The 22,142-nt window shown below is 32.1% G+C and overlaps 1 protein-coding gene across 4 annotated transcripts in view; it reads right to left on the bottom strand.

Moving 5' to 3' along the window:
• The window catches only part of LOC127739042 (ATP-binding cassette sub-family C member 10-like), a 38,562-nt gene continuing 16,420 nt past the window's right edge, over positions 1-22,142 (bottom strand). For all 4 annotated transcript variants that reach the window (XM_052250600.1, XM_052250601.1, XM_052250602.1 and 1 more), the window contains 13 exons: positions 21,548-21,796; positions 20,702-20,800; positions 19,104-19,293; positions 18,387-18,611; positions 17,339-17,432; positions 16,628-16,814; positions 15,925-16,140; positions 14,883-15,010; positions 14,078-14,247; positions 12,252-12,412; positions 9,120-9,373; positions 7,190-7,433; positions 1-256 (listed from right to left, as the gene is read on the bottom strand). In XM_052250600.1, the coding sequence (XP_052106560.1) occupies positions 17-256; positions 7,190-7,433; positions 9,120-9,373; positions 12,252-12,412; positions 14,078-14,247; positions 14,883-15,010; positions 15,925-16,140; positions 16,628-16,814; positions 17,339-17,432; positions 18,387-18,611; positions 19,104-19,293; positions 20,702-20,800; positions 21,548-21,796 (2,457 nt within the window). In that variant the 3' untranslated portion in view covers positions 1-16. The remainder of the gene's footprint in view (positions 257-7,189; positions 7,434-9,119; positions 9,374-12,251; positions 12,413-14,077; positions 14,248-14,882; positions 15,011-15,924; positions 16,141-16,627; positions 16,815-17,338; positions 17,433-18,386; positions 18,612-19,103; positions 19,294-20,701; positions 20,801-21,547; positions 21,797-22,142) is intronic.

The raw sequence follows: 22,142 nt of genomic DNA, 5'->3' as shown, positions 1-22,142 counted from the left end.
TAGAAAGAGACATAATTTATTTATGGACTAGTTTGAAGAAAAGAGATTCAGATTTTTGTAATAAAATATTTGGTTGATCGAACTCAGCCACACTGCCTTCACTCATCACTAACACACGATCACTGTTCAGTATAGTGTCGATTCTATGTGCTATAGTCAGCACAGTACTGTCATGGAATTCTTGTTTTATTGTTTCTTGAATTAGCTGATCTGTTTCAAAGTCAATACTGGCAGTGGCTTCGTCTATACACAAAACCTGAAATAATAACAATTCTATCTATAGCATTTTACATTTGGCTTGTAAGTAAAACAATTAGAATTGTTTGCTTCAAAGTTTTTTTTTAAATCTTGATTCTCTCTCTGGGCCATAAACTTTAGTCTTTACAATCATTACCCTTACATTTTCAAACTGCATTTTATTTGTAGCATTCCGTTTCAATTAACAAGAGTGCACACACTGAAATGTGTCACCTACTTTACTGATTATGATTGATTTTTATGTTGCAAGTCTTTAAGATAAAGGTTTGACTACAAGTAACACATAAAGCTAACTTTATCAATGATCCATGTAAATGATGTCACGGTCAGTTGAATGCTGCAAGATGAAATGTACACCTCAAAATTATTCCATACACCAAAAAAAGTTAACCTATTAATTATTGTAACTGACTGAACAAGAAAAGCCTGACATTGACCAATGAACCATGAAAAATGAGGTCAAGGTCAGATGAACATTGCCAAAAAGATATGTACACCTAACAATCATTCCATACAACTAGGGATGTCAACGAGTACTCGAGTACTATGTATCTCTCGGTAGTACCGAGATCGAATATCAAAATGATACTCCACTAATCGGTTTCCTGTTAGAATGTTGTTGCTTTCTTAAAGAATTAATTTTTTTTATTAAGAGCGCCTGTTAGGAAATCAAATACAGTGTAACCTTGTGCTATCCGACACACTTGGGGACCAGAAAAAACTGTTGGAATAAGCAGGGTGTCGGAATACTCAGGTTTTTTCTGCAAGAATAGGCATATTTTGGGACCATGAAAATGTGTCAGTTAAAGCAGGATGTTTCAAATACTCAGGTGTCGGATTAGACAGGTTACACAGTAATAATCAAAATTAATCAAATTAAAATACGTTTCGAATGTTTGCGTTTAATTGTTAGTTACATAACAAAATCGAGAAAGAAAAATTTTTTTTAAATAAGAACAAATTCATTGCACCCTCTGAAAATAGTAAAAGGCATCAGTAAGTTCTAGTTATCACCTCTGTATTGATCATTATAGTGACTTGAGTTTCACCAGTATCACTCAGATTACAATTCTACCTTGACATCTAAGTTTGTATTAAGCCTAGAAAATACCTATTTAGCCTTGAGAATTGAAAGGTCAGGTTACCCCATTGAACAATAGTTGATAAATTTGGCTTCATGCCATTTACCTTGTCCAAAATTAAGGTCACTCTATTGTTATTGTGATATTGTTAAAGTACAAAAGAACTCTATATTCTGACATACTTAAACTTTGTGCATCTTGAGTTACTTGTTCAAAATCTGTTGACAAATCAGTGCTTAGTAATACATAAAAAGCCTTCATACTAATTTACACACCCATGATTAAAAAAAGAGTGGGCATATTGATTTGTCCAAAAAAAAGTCTATGCATTTATCATATATGAAGCTCCATAAGAGGGGGCCAGGCCCCCTGCACCCTTAAATCTGCCGCTACTACACTACATACATGTTTTACAAATTAATTTGAAAATATAAAATCCTTAAATTTATCAACAGGGTCTTAAAATTGAATGGTTATAAGTCTTTTATTTTTGACTGCCTTTGTTTCAAGTTAAGACATTTTTATTAACAAATTGAAAAAAATATAACTTTTTACTACTTATCTTAAAAAGAATTTCAATATGTGCATTGAAGGTTAAAATAATCATAATGTGAACAAGAATGAAGAAAACATCCAGGTCCCAAAAAAACATCATCAACCAGTATGTAAAATCCAAATATTAATTTTTTTATACCAATATTAGTTCATATAAAATAAACTTAAAGATTATATTGATTCATATTAAATTGAAATTTCATGCCACTGTTTAGCATGTTTAGGTCATGCCCCAACAGAAAATCAATAAATATTACAGTACAATGTACTCTAAGCACAAACACATAAGATCACTGTGAAATAGACATCTAGGGCAGGAGCAAACTGTCAGTTATATCAAACCAGTTTGACAAGATGAACAAGTTACTACACAATATGAGTGATATATCCTTGACCTGCATAATGTTTGGTCATTTTGAAATTTGCAAGTGTGGTAAAAAAAAAAAACACTTTAAGGTTCATGTGGACCCTTCGTCTAAAATGGCTGCATTTTCACCTCAAAATTGTCTCTGAGTACAGACAAACCTGTACATCTGGAAAAGTTTTAAGGCATAGCATGCCCTACATATATAAAATTCAAATATATTTTATGCTTTAGAAAATTAAAAACTTTACTGGATTTCACAGTGCACTTTTTTTCATTCCTCTAGAAGGTGCATAAAAACCTAAGTTGGGAAAAAGGTTGGAGAACAGATAATAATTGAAGTGAGCTGTATTGATTGACCTGGACAATAGAAGGACAATAGATACCTGACAATATTTGGTAATCTAAACTGTGTACCTGCGTGGACCATATCAAGTGAAACTCAACTGTTTGTTAATTTTATCATCTTCTGAAGGGACGAAAAAAAAGTGCACTGCACAAAGTCCAGTTTAAGTTTTAAATTTTCTAAATCATACAATGCATTAGAAATTTTATATTAATCTAGGGCATGCAATGCCTTAAAACTTTTACAGATGTGCCGTATTGTGTGTACTCAGAGTAAATTTTGAGGTAAAAATGCAGCCATTTTAGCCAAAGGGTCCACATGAACCTTATAAAATTTATTGTTTATGTGATTTTCATACAGATGATACTTCCCAATGAAAATTGAAAAAAATATATATTACAAATCCAAATGTAAAATATAAAAATAACAAGAGGCTGGATTTTCCTGCAGATGTCGAACCCTGCACAGTTGAGCAAGTATGGACACAACATTTATAACAGCTCTGAATTTGGATGGTGATTGAATATTTGACACAGCATAGGTTTGTGACTCAAAATGAATGTAGTCAAAGAATTGAAAAATTTGAAATTGAGCACTTATCTTTTATGGTCCAATATCCAAAATCTAAGTACAGTGTTAGAATTAGCATATCAAAGAACCCTAAGAATTAATTTTTTTATGAAATACTCATTTCTGTTTAAAGGGAAATAACTCAAAATTCATATAATAACTCAAATTCATATAATCAAGAATTCAATTTTTCAAAATTTTAATTTAGGACCCTTTGGACCTCAATGTGGTACTATCTAATTAATAATGAAAATAAATACAGGTTTAGATTCAGCATTTCAAAGAACCCTATATTATATATATTTTCAATTTATGATGAAATCAAACACAGTTTAATTTAGGACCCCCATTTGGACCAACTTGAAAACTGGGCCCAAAATCAGAAATCTAAATATATGTTTATTAATAGACAATATAAGCTTAGTTTTTAAAGGAGTTCACTTCATCAAAAAAATCAAAAAATTAGTTTTACAGAATAACAAACAACCCTACCACAAAATTCTTCAAACAATTTACCAAAGAAAAGAAAAAAAATCAAAAATTTTATTTATCATAAATACAATGTCTTTTAAAAATCTATAAAACTTATCTGTAATTATCTTCAAAATGTCTAATAATGAACATTAAATTTCTAACTTTATTCATACAGTCCTATAAAGTTTATAATCATCAACACTCAGGAAACAGTAAATTTTCAAATAAATCTGTCAATCCAATTATAATTGGGTGATAAGACATTTACCAGATGATCTGTTATCTAAACAGGTGAAAATAATTTAAAAACACTTAGTCATGTTAGTGCTATCAAACTTGATATATATAATTAACCATTTCTGTTCAAAGAAAAATAACTCAATCACATAGTAGGTACCACTTTTGGATATTAAAAAGGGCGATAACTCAGTAAGGAGAAAAGCTAAAATCGTGAAAATTGAACTTGACCTTCATTTAGTCACAGGAAACAACATATCTAAATTTGAAAAAATTTTGTCAAAGCGTTTTCATGTTATTGAATAGAAACTGTTTGGCAGCTGCCCGCCCATCCGCCCGCCTGCCCACCCACCGTATATTACCAAATCAATAAACGATATTTCCTTCGAAAATCCGGTTAAAAATAATAATCCAGGAAAATAAAAATAATATATATGGAATCCCTATTAGGTACCCCGATTATCATGATCTTAAACAGAAAATACATTAAATTTTGTAATTTGGGGATAATTCATTTCCTTTGAATGTGCATTTTTTCCTTCATTTTAATGCCAAAGTCTTTTGGAAGGTGTTTAAAATAAAGCATTGCCTAAAATGTTTTGTTTTATCAGTAAGGGGGATGACCATTTGATTATCTGGGTGAGTGAGGAATTGGCAGGAGGATTTCTATAATGGACTTCCATTTATTTTCAATCATTCTACAACCAATCAGCCCCTCCAATTGTTAAAATGGTTTGGTCATCCCCTAATTAGTTTTATAAATGATCTCAACTTTACCCAAATTAATCAGTTAATAAATCTAAAAAATAGTTTTTTCTTACATAAATTTGCTATGACTATTTTCATGTATTGATTAGTCAACAAATATATGAATGTATTGTTTTCTAGCAATTTGATAAAGGTATAAATTATAGTTCCCAATGATAATATACAGTAAATTCCTTACAGTGTCAGTATATGTAAATAATAACATTATAAGGGGATGACTATTTAATATTGGGGGGGGGGGATAAATTGGGGAATAATTCATTTTATCATTTATGCATTTCATCATGCATTTTATAACTCTAACTTCATAACATAATTACTATCTGGAGAGCTAATGGTTCATTGCAACCTTTTTGGCAATAATAGTCCTGTTTACACCTCAACCTTGAAGTGTATTGTGAAATAAACATACTCCTGGTTTTATTTGATGGTGTCCACTCATTTGCACTCGCTTAAATCACCTATTGTTTGCACCTCTTTTGTCCATATTTCAATCAATACAACAATACCTGAGGGGAACATCTCAAAGGTTCTTTTCAAACCTAGATCATTGATTTTTTTCTTATTCATAGAAAAAAACAATATTGTGTTGCTTCAATCCCAGGAAAACCTATTTTATCAATAAAGTGTGGACCATTTGATATTCTGGGGGATGGGATGGCAGGAGGGATTTTTGTTGTTGTTTCCATTGCTACCAAGCCCTTCACCATATATCAGTTAATTTATTTTACAATCCTTAAAACCAACATTTTCATTAGTCAACACACCAACACAAGCATAATTAATTTCCAGAGAAAAAAAACAATAAAAACAAACAGACGATAATTTTTTTCTAGGTACATGTACCATTCACTTTAGTCAACAAGATTTAATTGTAACTCCATATACCTGAGTGTGCTGAATACACATAATAGGTGTCAATAAATTTTGCACTTTTAATCAGTCAGTTTAGTCTTGGAATATATTACAATGGTGTGTCCTATATTTTGACAATGCAAATGACACGAGGACCTTAATGGGGTTTTCCAATATCTGTATTCTTTAAATTTTTAGGGCATTTTTCTTTAGCTTTAAAAATGACTCTCATTCTGTAAAATTCTCATGAAAATGATTTTACTATTTAATCTTTCTGTTATAAGATTATTTATTAATTCTGTACATTGATCATTTATTTTATCAGTATTGCATTACATAATTCTTTTATTTTGCACAGTTATTCTTTATACTTTTGCACCCCATTATTCTCTATTCTTTATTTTGTTGTTTATTTTCTCTATTCAATATTTTTTTATTGCTATTATTCTCTATTCTGTAAACCCCATTCAGACCTTCATAGGTAAACTTCTATTGTATGAATGGGATAAACTGACCTTTCAATTCTCAAGGCTAAATAGGTAATTTCTAGGCTAAATACAAACTTAGATGTCAAGGTAGAACTGTAATCTGAGTGATACTGGTGAAACTCAAGTCACTATAAATGTGGGTTTTTTTTACGATTTCCAAATATTTTTGTTTGAGTATTAATTTTTCTATCAGTGTTTTTTTTAAATAATTAATTAGACTTTGCCAATTTACATAATTAGTATAATTATGTAGTACATGAGCTATTAATTATGATATAAATTCCTGGGACTTTTATCTAATCCTGTGTAATAATGTTGAGGATTTTATGTCCATAAGACAACGTCCCACTATACGTAAAATAGGTATTATTTTGTTTTTCCATTTTGAAGATGTTTTCCGAGCGAATTCTCGAGTATTGCTCGGTAAATCCAACGATTACTCGATTAGTAAATCATCGCCGAGTTGACATCCCTACATACAACAAATATAATTGGACTTTTACTAACAGTATCTAATAAAAGAACCAAACTAGGGAATCTTAACATGAACTTGACAAATGAACAAAGAAATTGAGGTTAATTTCAGATGATATCTGCCAGTAGGATTTGTACACCTTACAATCCTTGAATACATCAAGTACAGTTGACTTATTGCTTAAGGCTACTGACAAATGGACCAAATAAAATTATCATATTACTCATAATAAGTGAAAAATTCACATGACAAAAAACGAGTTTTTCAAGGGATCACATGAAGCATCCAGATATTTTACCTTCTAAATTTATAGATAACAAATAGTTTATGCCACCACAAGATTAGCTTATGTCCTACTGTCTGCAAATTTTGTTGCAGGCTAGCTAGACAACAAAATCTGATACCAACATGTGCTTCAGAGGGACAGCAATACCTGCTCAACTTGTATCATCTCTTCTATTTCCAAAAAAAAAGCAGAACACTACAGGCATCTCCCCTACAGAGAAACCTTGCCATTATACAGAATAAATACTTACCCAAGATTAAGTTAACAATACCGTAACAAAAAGGCAAACTGCCTTTGCCCTACAAAGAACTGTCATATCTGACTGAATATAAACATCTATCACTGCTTGGGTTAACAATACCTTAGTTAAACAGGCAAGGGATGTTTGTCCTACACAGAAATATCATCCAAGAATTTTTTTTAATTCTTACCTTTGCCCGAGTTAATAATGCCCTTGCTAAACAGACAAGTTGCCTTTGTCCTACAGAGAAATTTCTGCCACGTTCTCCTACATCAGCCTCCAGACCACCGAGTCTATCTACAGGTGCCTTCAGATGACATCTTTCTAAAACGTTATTCAGATCTGAATCTATATGAGATGATGTTGGATCAAGATTTTCCCTCACAGTTCCACTGAACAAAAATGGATCTTGTGGAATAATGGCTAATCTTGACCTGAAAAATAAATGATTTTTTTTTACTTTATAATGTATTTTGTATATAAAGATAGCAGTTTCTTCTTCATTTTCAGTATTATTTTCAATGGCTTATCATTAAGAGGTGACATATCTGAAATGAGGTCATGTTAGACGCACATTTTTCACTATATTGTCTGATGTATTCAATTCATTATTTGTAATAAAAGGACTTTAAGGTGTTGTTCAATTCCAGAATAATTTTAGGCAAGCACAACATTATTCAAATTTGGATTATCAAAGAAAATTGCAAGTATGTTTTTCTTTATAATCATACTTTGATTCGTTAATACGAGGGTGGCATTTTACTCTAACTCCTGGCTCAGGGGAAGACATTTTTTCATGTCCCCCTCTTTTGCAGAGCAGTAAAAATTCAAGAATTTAAAGACAACCACCAAGTCTTACATTTAGGTCACAGGCTGTTTTCCAGGAAACACACCATGCGTCAAATGGTACTAGCATTAAGCGCAAATTTTTAAACACATACATACACCAGAAACATGCAGATATAATAACATTCTGTTGGTATTGTAGATTAATTTTATAATTTTAAACTATGGAAGAAAAACACCAAAAGTTCTTGTAATTAGAAGCTTGTAAACATGCCCATGTTTTTAAAATCTATTAACGAGTTGGGTCAATGGTAAAACTGTCAGTGAAACTTTTCATGAAATTATTGGAAATCCTTCAGCACTTTACTCCATCACACAATTCCTATTTTGTTTTCTTTTTTAACAAAATAATTATGTTTTCACACTGTAAACATGGTGAAACATAGACTAATAAAGGTTGCTACAGGAATCCTCAACAACTTCTAATTAAACCACTGAATGAATTTTAAAATAACACTTAATAAACAAGCATTCTGAGAGTATTGCATGGCAATATATAGTCCCCTACCAGTTAAAAATTAATTGTACTGGAACAAAATTGATCTTTAACTTGTCATGGTGTAAACTATATAACAAATATCAAGTCAATATCTTCAAGCATGATGCAAAAAAAGTGTGGAAAACTGATTATTTAAGTGAATTTGCAGAGTCCGAGGACCATAACTCTGCACAAAATAATCAGACTGGAACAAAATTTGAATTTGGTCTGTCACTTGTCATCATAAAACTGTATACCAATTATCAAATCAATATCTTCAAGCATGACAAAACAAAATGAGGAAAACTGATTATTTTAGTGAATTTTCAGAGTCCAAGGACCATAACTCTGCACAAAATCATCAGACCGGAACAAAATTCGAACTTGATCTGTAACTTGTCATGATATTAAAAACCATATGCCAAATATCAAATCAATATCTTCAAGCACAAAGAAAAAAAGTGGAAAACTGATTTGCCGGTCTGACGGATGGATAAACAGACGGACAGAGTGCAAACCTAAAGTCTCCATCGACTACGTCGGTAGGGGACTAATATTGTGCATCTCTAGTGCTTTTCTGGATTTACCTTCAAGAGGAAAGCCCAAACCTAAACATTAAAAGCAAAATATTTATAAATATGCAAGAGAATTTAAATCAAACTTTAAAGAGATTCTACGAAACAGATAAAGGACATCAACAAACCGATCATTACTTCAAGGTCAGATCACAAAATTATTCAACACAGAAAGTCTGTTTTCATGATAAATTCAAAGGTCTGATGTTTATTATTCGTACCTAATATCTTTGAGATCTATGTTTTTTAGATTTGTATTATCCAGAGTAATACTTCCTCTTTGTATTTCTACAATTCTAAACAATACTAAAAATAGACTGGATTTTCCAGATCCAGTCCTTCCCACAATGCCGATCTTCTCCCCTGGATGTGTCTGGAATGTAACATCATGCAAAGCATCTTGTAATCCTTCACGGTACCTCATGAACACATTTTTGAAGCAGATTATTCCGGCTGTTGGCCACACTGGTGATACCTAGAATATATCAAAAATATTGTCATTTACTTAAACAGTTCTCATTAAAAACAAAAATAACATGTTGAATATTTTATGCATCCTAAACACTTTTGTAGAGTTACCTTCATCAGGAACACTCAAAACCAAATATTTGAAAACTAAGGATGTAAAAGTACTGAAACAAGTGAAGAGCGATATGACAAAAAGGGACATAAAAATAATAGCCAAATCTATCTATTGGTTGACTTTGCATAAAATTCTTCTTCATTTGCTGTTCTTTGATAGTTTCTGTTAATTTAATCACAACCTTTTTTTAACTTTAGATGATTTAAAGCTGGAGTCCTTGACATACATGTTTAGTATTGACACCTGTCTATTATTGAGATCTGTATTTTGACCTCTAGATGTCTTTCAGTTATTTTTGTCATATGGTTGATGTCTCATTAATGTATACCCCTTGTCTTATATATAGTCATATTGGTAACAAGTTCTTTTGTCCAGTGTTCATTTTTCCTAAGAGTCAATAAAGCCTTGGTTCACCCACCATATGTAATTAACATATTATCTATATCTATGGAATTCATTTCATAAATGTAAGTGAATAGGTAAAAAGTTTGAAAAAAATTGAAATATCAAGATTTCTAAAATTTGCTATAAAAAAAGAAATTAAAGAGATCTCTAGCCATAAATTCAAATTTTGCTTGTCATTACACCTAATAAAGCATGTGACAAAACATATTTTTTGTCTTTCTAAACCTTGTCTGGAACGTTTGTGTGAATAAAACTTTTGAAAAGCATGATCCCACAGAGCCAAACCATAACTCTTATTGCAATTAAGCAGAGAAACTGGAACCAATACCGGTATCTATACCAATAGGTTATCTCAGGAATACTACTTTAATATAAAAGACAGGATATAGGATATCAATCCGTGATAAAAAATCAGTACATGCACAGCAAAAAACACAAAAAGCAAAGGAATAGCGCTTTTATTGCTGTTCTTCATCTCAAAATCACAGTCAGGTTTCAACACGGAGCAAAAAAACTCCTTTGTACCTTTTTAACTGATGAAAATTTGATATTATTGTAGCTTTTTTTGTAAGTGAAACTCATAAATTGTCATTATTTCGAATTCGAGAAATAATTTCAAAGAAGTAACTGATATCTACAGATTATGATCACATATTCTAAATTTGGAAATAAGTTTACGAAATTCAAAGTTTGAATGTGCTAAGTAAAATTATCCTCCAGTATCTATTTTGAGATTCTTGTAGAGAAAGGGTTTATATTTTTTACATTCTAATGTTCTGAATAACACAATTATGTACGAACATACAAGTAACATATTACAACAAACTTACTTTACTTCCATATACACGGAATATCTGCTTTTCTTCACAAGCGCTTGATGCATGGACCCACTCTTTTTTGTCATTTTGCTCATACCCTTACGAGATCTTACGATATTACAATAACCAAGTATTTGTATAGTACTTATATATTGTATTTGCAATAACAGTTGTTTGTGGAAAAATAATATACATGTGTACATGTAAATTACTGTTATATTATATTATATATACTGTATGGATAAAAAAACAAGACTTGATGCACATAGATACAGGTCTTATGGTTGGAATAATTTTTGCATGTTTTAGACCTTTGCCAACTAGACATGCTGGAAATAAGAAGACCTTTTTACAGGACTTCAAATTCAAAAAATTTAATTGTTTTTTTTTTCCATCTACTGCTTAAAACTGCACAACAGAATCTCAATTTGTCTTAAGTTGATGAAAGATATCTTAAATTCAAAATCAAAACCAGTCAGCCTATCTTATTTAAGTGGAACAGCACAAGAGCAAAAAATAAAAGATCAGCTACAGACAAATTTAGATGAGAAACCTTACAATTAAATTGAAAATTTAAAAAAAAACCTTCTTATTCTTCCAAATTGTTGACTCTTTACTATAAAACTCTATGTCAAATGAAAAACAAATGGAGAATGTGTCCATGGGACACAGACGATGCCCTCATTTGCATATAACGTTATAAAGGGGCATAACTCGAGAACGATAAAAATGACGCCACCCAAATTGGAACTTGATCTGTGTATTGTGGTAATTATTTGTGTATAAGTTTCATAACATTTGGTTGAGGCAAACTAAAGTTAGAGAACAGAAACCAATTTTGGGACATACGTAGGGACAGATGGAAGTAGGGACAGACGGAAGTATGGACAGACGGACAGACGTACGGACGAACAAGGGTAGCACTTAATGCCCCCTTTGGTGACAGTAGGGGCATAAAAAATGTATTTTTCCATGATCACTTCATCAGATGTTTGTGACCCTTTGTTTACAAAGATGGACCTCCAACTCATAGAATTCAAAAGTCCCCTTCCCTGGACATGATTTAAAACTCACAGCTATTTCTGTATCAATATGAAACTTTTTATCTTAAAATTTCTTGCCTTTCCCCTTCATAGTGAATTCATTTATATCAATAAAGTTAATTTGTCTCACTGGACAGGAGTTTCAAATTTGCTTTTATTGGAATTTTTGTCTTTCATTTTAAGCGTAAAACATTTTGGGTTATTATTCCAACTTATTGACCATGTAATGTTTGTAATTTTTTTTCCTTTTACATCTATTTTTTTCAGAGAAGTCTGTTGTTGGTGGTTGGTGTGATCTGTTGTTCTGTCCAATATTTTTGGTATTTCTTGTTATCCTTTCTACAGTATATATGAGGGTCTGTGTGGGGGTCCATTTTTCTCTATTCTGTAATTATTTTCCTCAGTTATTCTGCACTTTTTGCCCTTTATTCTCTATTCTGTATACCCCATCCAGACCCTCATATATTATTGAAATATCTAGTATATTTCCAAAGGTTGACTTACAATTAAAGACCCCTCAATTTGTTCTGCAGGAATGTTGTCTATATAATGCTGTGTTCTTTCTATGCTGACCATCTGTTTTTCTGTCTCTGTGAAAAAGTTCACACCTCCACACAACAGATTGGTTACAGATAAGGAGTAAGATATAGCCAGACCTACAAGTCCTAAAAAAGAAATAAATATAGAATAATTGCATTTTTTATTTTGATACCAATTTTATCACAATTTTTAAACTGATGAAGTCGGAATAAAAAAATAAAATGCTTTTTGTTCTTTTTTTAGGCAATTTGTCTTAACAATATGCTTCTTGTGATAGAAGGGGCCTCTGTGGCCAAGTGGTCTAAGTAGTTTTACTACTGTAATCACTAGCCAGTCAACACTGAGGTTGTGAGTTCGAACCCCGCTCGTGCGGGTGCACTCGACTCCAATCTTAATTGACTAGGATTGTCAGTTTTCCTATCGAAGGTCGGTGGTTTTCTCCGCGCACTCCGGCTTCCTCCACCAATAAAAACTGGCCACCACGAAATAGCCCAAATGTGGCACTTAAAGTGGAGTTAAAACACCAAAATTCGATCAATCAATCTTGTGGTAGAATATGCAATTACAAAAAGTAGTTAAATAAATCTTTAAAGCATACAAAACATTGCAATACTTCTTCCGTTGTATAAACGTTGTTGCATGCGTTTCAAGTTCATTGATAAGTTAACACAGATGGACATGAAAAACATTAGGTTATTGCATTGTACGTGACGTCATTGCCTTTTACAGTATCATGTCCTGTCTGGGACTAAAAAAATTTGAGGCAGTAAGATCAAAGGGAAAGTGTACAAACTGCTGTTAAAGTATTTTATTTCCAGTGAATTGAAAGTTATTTTCAATTGCAACCAATTAAATCATCTTTATATAAAATCAGAAACTGGAGGATAGTGCATGTTGTAGTTTATCTCACTTTTGACAAAAATCTTGCTATTATATTTGATAAGAGCAAACCTACATGGGAGATTATTATGCTTCTTAATGACAGTAATGAGTAATAAATATATACTTTTTGTAAGTGTAGAATTAAATACAATGAAACTGTTCTGACTCAAACTTTGCCAACTTCAACATCTTTTTTTCTCTCAACAGACGGCACAATGTATTGCCTGTACACTGTGATATACATGTATAACATTTGAAATGTGCTTGTTCCAAATTAAAGTATGTTCTTTTTTGACCGGGCCCGATTTGGTGGTGTTACATCTTACAAAGTCTATCCAAATTACTTTTGCAAAAAATTCTGCTCAAGCCAGTACTAAGGGCCGTCTTAAACTTGCAGTGAGGTGAGAGGTTTTTTTTTTGCTCAGTGTTTCAGGCCTCACTGTGACTTTGAGATGAAGAACAGCAATAAAAGCACTGTTCCTTTGCTTTTTGTTTGTTTCTTGCTGTGTGCATGTACTGATTTTGTGCCATGAATGGATACCCCATAGTCTTTGTTTTTCTATTTTTACAAATATGACCCACAGGAAATGTCAAATACATGTATAAGCAATTGTTTACATACCAACTACTAAATGAAAGAATAAGGGTAAAATCACCATTTTAGGACATTCTGTACAATTTTTAAGTATTTTTCATGGCATAACCAAGGATTTGTTAACTAAACAAATCCTTGACATAACTATATCAATATTAATTTTTGAAATTTTTTAATTAGTATTAAGTTAAAGAGTACAAGGAAATAATTGTATTTAGCTGTATTTAATGTAATAAAAATACTAGTATCCCTCCTATTGAACAGACCAACCCCTCTTTTTCTGCGTCCCCTCAAGCCCCATAATAAACAGTACCTGGTGAGACAGAATCTAGGTTGTGTTGTATTACAGCAATGAATGCTATCCCTCCAACCATTACAACTCCAACCATTTGTAAATGAAAGTTTAACCAACTAGAAGCAGCTTGACCAGCAAACTGGGCTCTCTGGTTAATGTCTAGTCGAATTAAATTCTCTTTTCTAAATCTGTAACATAAATAATGTAATTGTTAGACCATAGGATTATTTAATAAGAGTGTAAATTAAAAATTAAGGCATTAGGTACAAAATTTATCGTACATTTTCATGTCAATTCATTTACAAGAAAATGGGGATAGAAGTCGATCTTATATTTATTGAAGAAACATATCCTTCAATTGTGTCTGAATATTTCTCCACTATGGACAATTAAGTATCCATATGTAATACCTGTCAGTCCTTACAAAATATTAAAGCCTTTTTTCCTTATCAATTATTCATTCTATTTTTCAAGACTGTTAATGTTGTGTGTATGCTAGTCATAATTTTTTCACTGCAACTTGCTACAGAAAGATGATTGGCTAATGAATGAAAGAACATTTTTTATATAATTCCTAAAATTTTGAAATTGGTGTAGATGTAAAAAGTTGTTCTTCTTACCAGATAAAAAAAAAAAATGTTTGATTAGAATTATCTCCCTTTGACCTTTATGGTGATATATCTGTTTATTATCAGAACTCAGACAGCTATTCCATGTATTCAGAAATTAAGTTTATGCTGTTGAATTTTATTTGCATACTCTCTTTGGAAAGATGAATATTCATAATTGTCTAAATTGAAATCTTAATAATGGAATATTTTACCTTTCTGTGGCTCTAAAAGCTCTGATTGTCACTAATCCAGTGATAGTTTCTGAGAAGTGAGCATATATCGGTGACAAAGTGACACTGGCAATTCTCTTCAGCTCTCTTGATGTATGTCTGTAATATTGCTGAATAAAAGAGAAAAGTTTTAAATTACACTTGATAGGAAAAATTCATTATCATCAACCAAGTTATAATTAAGTTACTACATTTTTATATTTTATGAATTACATTCAATTTGGCAATTCTCTTCAGCCCTGAAAATATGCATGAAACTTCAGTCTTTATAATTCATTAGTTTATCCTTCAGTTCAGCCAATTTAGTTCGAGCTCTTGCAAAATATTTCACAGGTTTATTTAAAATGAATATCAAGGTAGATATTCATTCCCACACTGTCATCAATAATAGATCCAACCGTTTTGTTTCTTCCCCAGTAATTTATCATGTTCAAGTCTTGAAACTTATATATCCATACATTTAATACATAACAAAATATATAAAACCCCTATATAGATAAAAATGTTTACATAGAATATTGCAGAATTAACATGACTAATATGACATGATTTGTGGGATTCTTCTTAAAATTAAATCCTCCCACCTAGTCATTATTTTTTTGTACAGGTGAATGAAAATCAAATGCAATTAGTTTAATTGGCATAAGTATCCAGCATTTAAATAAATATAAAGATTATACCATAATTCCCCCGAAAAAAGGATGGTTTTTGATTTCATTTGTTTCATTTGTTGTTGTCGCCCATTGGGTTTTCACTTTTATCTATTCTTTTAAGACATAACTGTACAATTGATTTACTGTAGATTCATTCATGTTTGTTGGTACCAATTTTCAGGGATTGAGGAAAACTTGCATTTTTGTGGATATTTTATTTTGTGTTTCTGCTAAAGTCTGCGTACAACCTTATAAAAAATTGGTAAATCATTGAATATTTAACATCATGGTTCACCTGCACCCAACAAACCCACGAAAACTGGTACCCAACGAAAAAAAGTGAACCCACAGTAGTACTCCTCTTTACATACCTGAAGTTTCAGATAGATAAGTCCCAAAGGAACCAGTAGAATAGCAAACCATGGTAACCCATAACACTGGACAGCTATCGTACCCACAATTCCATAGATATTTGCCAGGAAAATGTTCAGTATGAATGGCAAAGAATCGTCAATGCAGTATAAATCAGATGAAAATCTGTTGATAATTCGTCCAATTGGTGTTGTTTGGAAGAAAGAAATAGGAGCCTACAATAAATATATAAGAGTACACTTGCTAGTTAAAGATATTCATTAGTAACAAAGAAAAAGAAAAGATATTGTTATGAATCTCTAAGCTCAAATGAAAAAAAACAATAGCAAAGGAGCAATGCTTCTATTGCTGTTGTTCATCTTAAAGTCACGATGAGGCCTTCAACATTAAAGCAACCATCTGTTTGAGCAGATTTTCTTTGCTAGATACTGATCAAGTTACATCCGTGCATTGAAGTAAACAGATGTGTTGTAAAATTAACAAATTACAAATCATATCTGGCAAAGAAATCTTATGAATATTGTCCGAACTTGCACAAAAATCTCACTGTAAAAAAAAGTATTGCAATCTAAATTAAACTGAAGTACTATTGTTTCATTCAAAAATTTTTCAACAGTCATACTATAAATAACAAATGAAAAAGTTTGCCATTATTTTTTTTCTTCGAAAAATAACTCTATAATGTCAAGCTAAAATAATTACCTTCAAAATTGAATCGAGTATTTTTATATGCATGATTCTAGCTGCACAAATCCCACCATAGGCAAACAAGAATGCCCTCATCAATGTAAATAAAGAATTACCAGCAGCCAGACATCCATATACAGTCAGGTAGAAACGCAAGTTATCTTCTGCTTGTGTCAAATTCTTCCAACTGCCATGCAAAGATCTGAAATGTAAGTTCTTAGACTGTAATCATGGTAAATCAACAGTCAGACAGCAATATATGATAGGAAAGAAATATGATAAATTATCCTCCTTTCCAATCATAATGGCGTATTAAATGTTAATAACTTAGACAAATGCATCACAGAAACCATAATCCCCAGCCAAACAGTCAGATTGAAATATAAGATATTTTAAGTACATAATTTAAAAAATTCTTCAAACCAGTATTAACAAAAGGGGGACAAATGAAGGGACTCATCCATCACTATAAAACATCCGTTTCAGGAAGCAGGCAGGGGGTATAAATTTCCTTTGCACTAGTTTTTTTCTGTTTGAGAAACTAGTTTTTAAAGATTTTTTTATAGCATTTTCACTCATGTTTGTGCTTTCTTTACAAATATGCATCTGTTTTAAGAACTTCCATTTACTTCTATGAAAACTTTAAGACAAATCAAAATATGATGTAAATATGACATTGCCCACTAACTACTGATTAACCATGAATCAAACATTTACAATACCTACCCAAATCCACGGTATACTTCATCTACAGGATTATCTTGACTATGGGAATGTGTAACCCAGTAGGACAACCACCAATCATTTATATTTCTGGATGCTGAAATAAAAGGGAAATGTTAATACTGTGGCAATATAATAATCCTTAAATAGAGACCTACACAAACTTCTGGTGAAACATTTTATGGCTATTTGTCTTCTATCACAGGATAATGAGTCCCCATAATTTTTCACATCACAGGGCTTTTAAAATATTAATAATAAGATGTACTGTTAGCTTTTGCTTACTAGTTAAACTCTGTCCAATACTGTTCAACCAAATACTACGAAAATTTCATATATCAGTTCACTGGATGTTAAGCAATTGATATCAGTACAATGTATATGCATGACAGGAAACAGGAAATAAAACATTGAAGGATCTGAAAACATGTCCCATGTTATGGCATAAACAGATGAAGATTCGTGCCATATATAAAGTAGCTATTACTTTTTTGGTTCCTGAAAAATATGTGCTAAATATTTCTATATGTGCATAAAATTTTAAATTTTGGTTTTTGGCAATTTTTTTAGGAATTAAAATCTTGTCACATGGTATTTCTGAATATGTCCATATATAAACCAGATGAAGATAGGTCTCAACAGTTTCCAAATTTATAAACTATGAAAAGAAGACTTCTATTGTATAAATAGCATGTCTATGACTTGTAGATGCTTAGAAAAATGGGATATATATATATCTTTTGGAGCCTGGGTATAATAAAGGCAAGAATATATGTTTGACACCAAAGAGCAAAATTGATTGCTGGATGCAGACAAAATTTCAAATTTTTCTAAATATCAGGACAAGGGTCATAATAAAATCCCAACTACTGTTAAGTTATATTGTATTCTGGAAGCGATAAAATAAAATAGAAATGCTTATGAAGAATAATACTGGACTAAGTAGAAAATGGGTGACCTGGGACAGGCTAAGAGTAAAACCATTCTTGCCTAAAAAAAGTGAAATCTTATAAATGCAAAACAGTTTTTATTGATGATTTCATCAGCATACCTTGCATAAGAAACAATGCTATCAATACCAGAGGAGCTAGGCAGGTACCAACAGCAAACCAGTAGGATTTGTATACCAGTAATCTGACCACGCCCTGTTCTTGTTCTTCTTCCTGAACCAAACCAGAATCCTCTACCTCAGTTTCTTCTACATCCTGATTCCCTGTCTTGGTGGATTCCTCTTCATCCTGAAGCTCAACAGTACCAAGAACCTCAGATGGAGTTCCTGTAAACGATCAGAAGTACATTTTTTTTGTATAGCAGTGTCAATATTTTTTATTATTTTTTTTTTTAAATATTTCTCAAACATTAGCTCCATTGTCATTTTATGATATCATTTTCAATTTATGAATTATCTAATGATATTTAAGCAAAGGTAGCAACTTCTTTATGCAAAGTTGTTCTTCATCATTGTTGGCTCTGGTTAAGGACCATTTCGAGTATGATCCTCTTAAAAGTTTTATAGATTTTATGTTCAAAATTATTGGTCTATTGCATACATAATAGTGGTTATTCCAGAATTATCTGTTGAGTGCATTCTTTTCCACAATCATGTTTGCCGAAAAAATATTCTACAGTCTTTAACAAATTTCTATTATACCTTTATACAAATTATCTTCTAAAAAAAGATATACTCAAAAATCAACAATCCAGACAACTCTAGGTATTTCAAGATAAAAGTATAATTCTCAAAAAAAGTCTTCTTTCCATAGCTTACCAATTTGGACTACAGTACCATCCCTGATCTCCATGACAACATCTGCATTGCTTAGGTATTTGGTATGATGGGTGCAAAGTATTCTGGTCTTATTCTTTAGCAATCCCATAATGCATTTTGTATACAAATGCTTAGCAACATGTGCATCAACCGCAGCTAGTGGGTCATCCAGTAAGTAAACAGATTTGTCCTATAAAATAAGTGGGTATAAATGTTTCTGTCCCTGCCGTGAGGCTAAGTAAAGTAAAAGGTTTGCTTCTTGAATGCAGTTGCTTCTTAGTTAATACATACTTCATTAAAATAATGTGAGACATTTTTTAAACAGCTACTATATTTAATGGACTTAGCAGTTTTAAGAATAAAATTGATGGATGGATGGCTGTTTAATGACCAGTGGCAAATTTAATGCATATTCAGGAATAGAATATGATAATGAGATATGAATATGAAGTCTCCTTTGTACTAGACTGACATGCTGAGCTGGAGCTAGTTTGCAGTCTGCATTGAGACATGTCGCCCTACCAGAACATATTATTCTAAGTATGAGTCAACCAGTCTTTGTTCTTACTCCTAAATGCTGCATGCTTAGCAGAGAAGCATCAAATACCAATTTTCTGGTCTTTATTTTAACCAGTCCAGAGTTCTAATTCACCACCATCCACACTCCAGGACACTAACACAAGATCACTAAGGGGGTAGAATAAAATTGAATGCATATTTGCAAATAAAAAGAGATGAAGGATGTAGGACAATAAGACAGCAACCCATAAAAAAATATTCCGAAGTCAAATTTAACGCTTCCAAAACTATCTTAAGCTCTTTTCATGACATTTAGACTGCCTTGGTGGTCTTGTGGTAGCATGTTGGCAGAAGGTGGTGGATTCGAACCCCTACTGGGTCAAACCAAAGATTTTAAAATTATTATTTGCTGCCATCTTCACTAAGCACACAGCATTTAGGAGAAGGCGCAAAGAAAGGTCGCCTGGGAGTCATAATAATGGGGCTGTGTAAGGTGACATGTCTTCCTGTAGATGTTACCTTGAGAACTAGCACGATAAATCCAGCACATGGTGTCTGTCTAGTACAAAGCAGGGTTAATATTCATGTTCTGAATATGCATATACTTTACTGCTGGACATAAAATGCCATCCATCATCATGACATTTAAAAGAAAATCATAATTTTTCATAAAACAAAAAGGCATATTGATGATAAAATCTTATTTCAAACTTTCAATTTAAGTCTTTTGGTTAAATTAAACAGAATTACTTTGAACTAACAATAAAGATTTTCTTCTGCTTACTACCCCCCCCCCCCCCCCCTCCTGCTAAACAAATTAGGCTCTAGCCACAAAGCCTTTGCTTTCTGTCCTTAGCTAATAAAAATCAGAGTTACTAAATGCTATATTTTCCTCACTTGTCAATAAGACCTACCCAATGAGCACTTGTGTTTTGTCCTTATCTGATACAAAGCCAAGGCCAATGACCCCTTGCTGTTTGTCCTCACTTAATCCTTAGCCTTAGTAAAACAGTTTGTTTCTGTCCTCACCTGATATTAAGTCTAAGCCAATGAAAGTTTTTCTTTCTTTTTGCTCTTACCTGATACAAAGCTCTGGCCAATGACAGTCTAGCTTTCTGTCCACCACTTAAAGTTACTCCATTCTCCCCTACTTCTGTCCTATCTGAAGCTGGTAATATCTGTAAAAAAACATATACCAGGGTATATATTATCCTGTACCTTTTCAGTGAGAAGCAGTGCTTCCTTTGACTTTGTAGATTTATAACTGCCTACTATTAGCCATCTAAAAGAGGGCAGTTATATTTTATCTACATGTATCACTGGTAAGCTGTTCCATTTTAAGTAAACGGGTAGAATTGTTACCCTTACTGGAAGCAGATACAGGGTAACATTACTATATCTGATGGAAAAATAGCAGACCGAAGGTTCATTTTTCATTGGTTCAAAATGGTTTCTCTAGATAAAAAAAAAACATTTTTTTTTTTTGTAGTCCTTTTTTTCCCCCCCAGGGACATACCATTCGTGAGATCAAGAAAGTGTTCATTACTAACATGTTTTCAAATTTTTATTGGTGGAATTAAAAATATTGACCAATCAGAAAGCTATTGATTAAGCTATTTGAATCAAGAGACATTAAAAAAATCAAGCACTGTAAGCATGGTAAGTACTAAAAGCCATAGGTTTATCCAACTTCCTGTCGGCAAAGTACTTTTCAAGTTTTACTCTAATATAGAACTTGTTAACATGATTTTAATTCTGCTTTGAAATAGTCCATATGCTAAGCTAGATTTTTAATAAGCTAGTTCATAAGGTTATAGTTCACCCCATCAGACAAATACCAATTTTAATGTTCTTGTTTTTGACTTAAAACCTCCTGACCTGTACTCAAAGTGATCATGTTAAGAGACCACAAAGACTGGACTAACCTTAAGGTCATCATGTAAGGCTACAGCATCAATAACAGCTTCATACTTTTGGTGATCAAACTCCTGGCCAAATAATATGTTATCCCTAATAGTAGCATGTTGTATCCATGGTTCCTGTGTCACCAAGGCAATACTATCTAAATTTTCTACATGTATATATCCACTGACATGTGACATTTCTGCCAGGATTGCACTAAATATTGAACTTTTACCAGAACCTACTTTACCCACAATTCCTACAAACTGTTCCTGAAAATAAAGAAGAAAGTGTTTTCTTAATCTTATTTTCTTTAGTCAAACTTACTTTTGGTGATTCTCATTACAAAACATGGACCTTCACATCTCTACATGTACTTATTATGAAATTTATCAATGCATAATCACCTACATTTTACGTTAAAATGGAACTTAACTCAACAGACAACCTTTAAACCTTGTCTCTTTCCATTATTACAATTCTAATACGATGACCTATATACCTATCAACCAGTATAATCAAAGTATATCTACCTTTAGCGCAAACGCATTGATACACAAAATTGGCAGTTCTGTGTTACGCCCACCTTTTTTTATTATCTGGTAAATTCAATCTGCT

Source organism: Mytilus californianus, unplaced genomic scaffold (genome assembly GCF_021869535.1).
Source record: "Mytilus californianus isolate M0D057914Y unplaced genomic scaffold, xbMytCali1.0.p SCAF_4, whole genome shotgun sequence".
Classification (NCBI taxonomy): Eukaryota; Metazoa; Mollusca; class Bivalvia; order Mytilida; family Mytilidae; genus Mytilus; species Mytilus californianus.
Note: the sequence above shows the minus strand (reverse complement) of the source record. Positions and strands in the feature narration are given on the sequence as shown.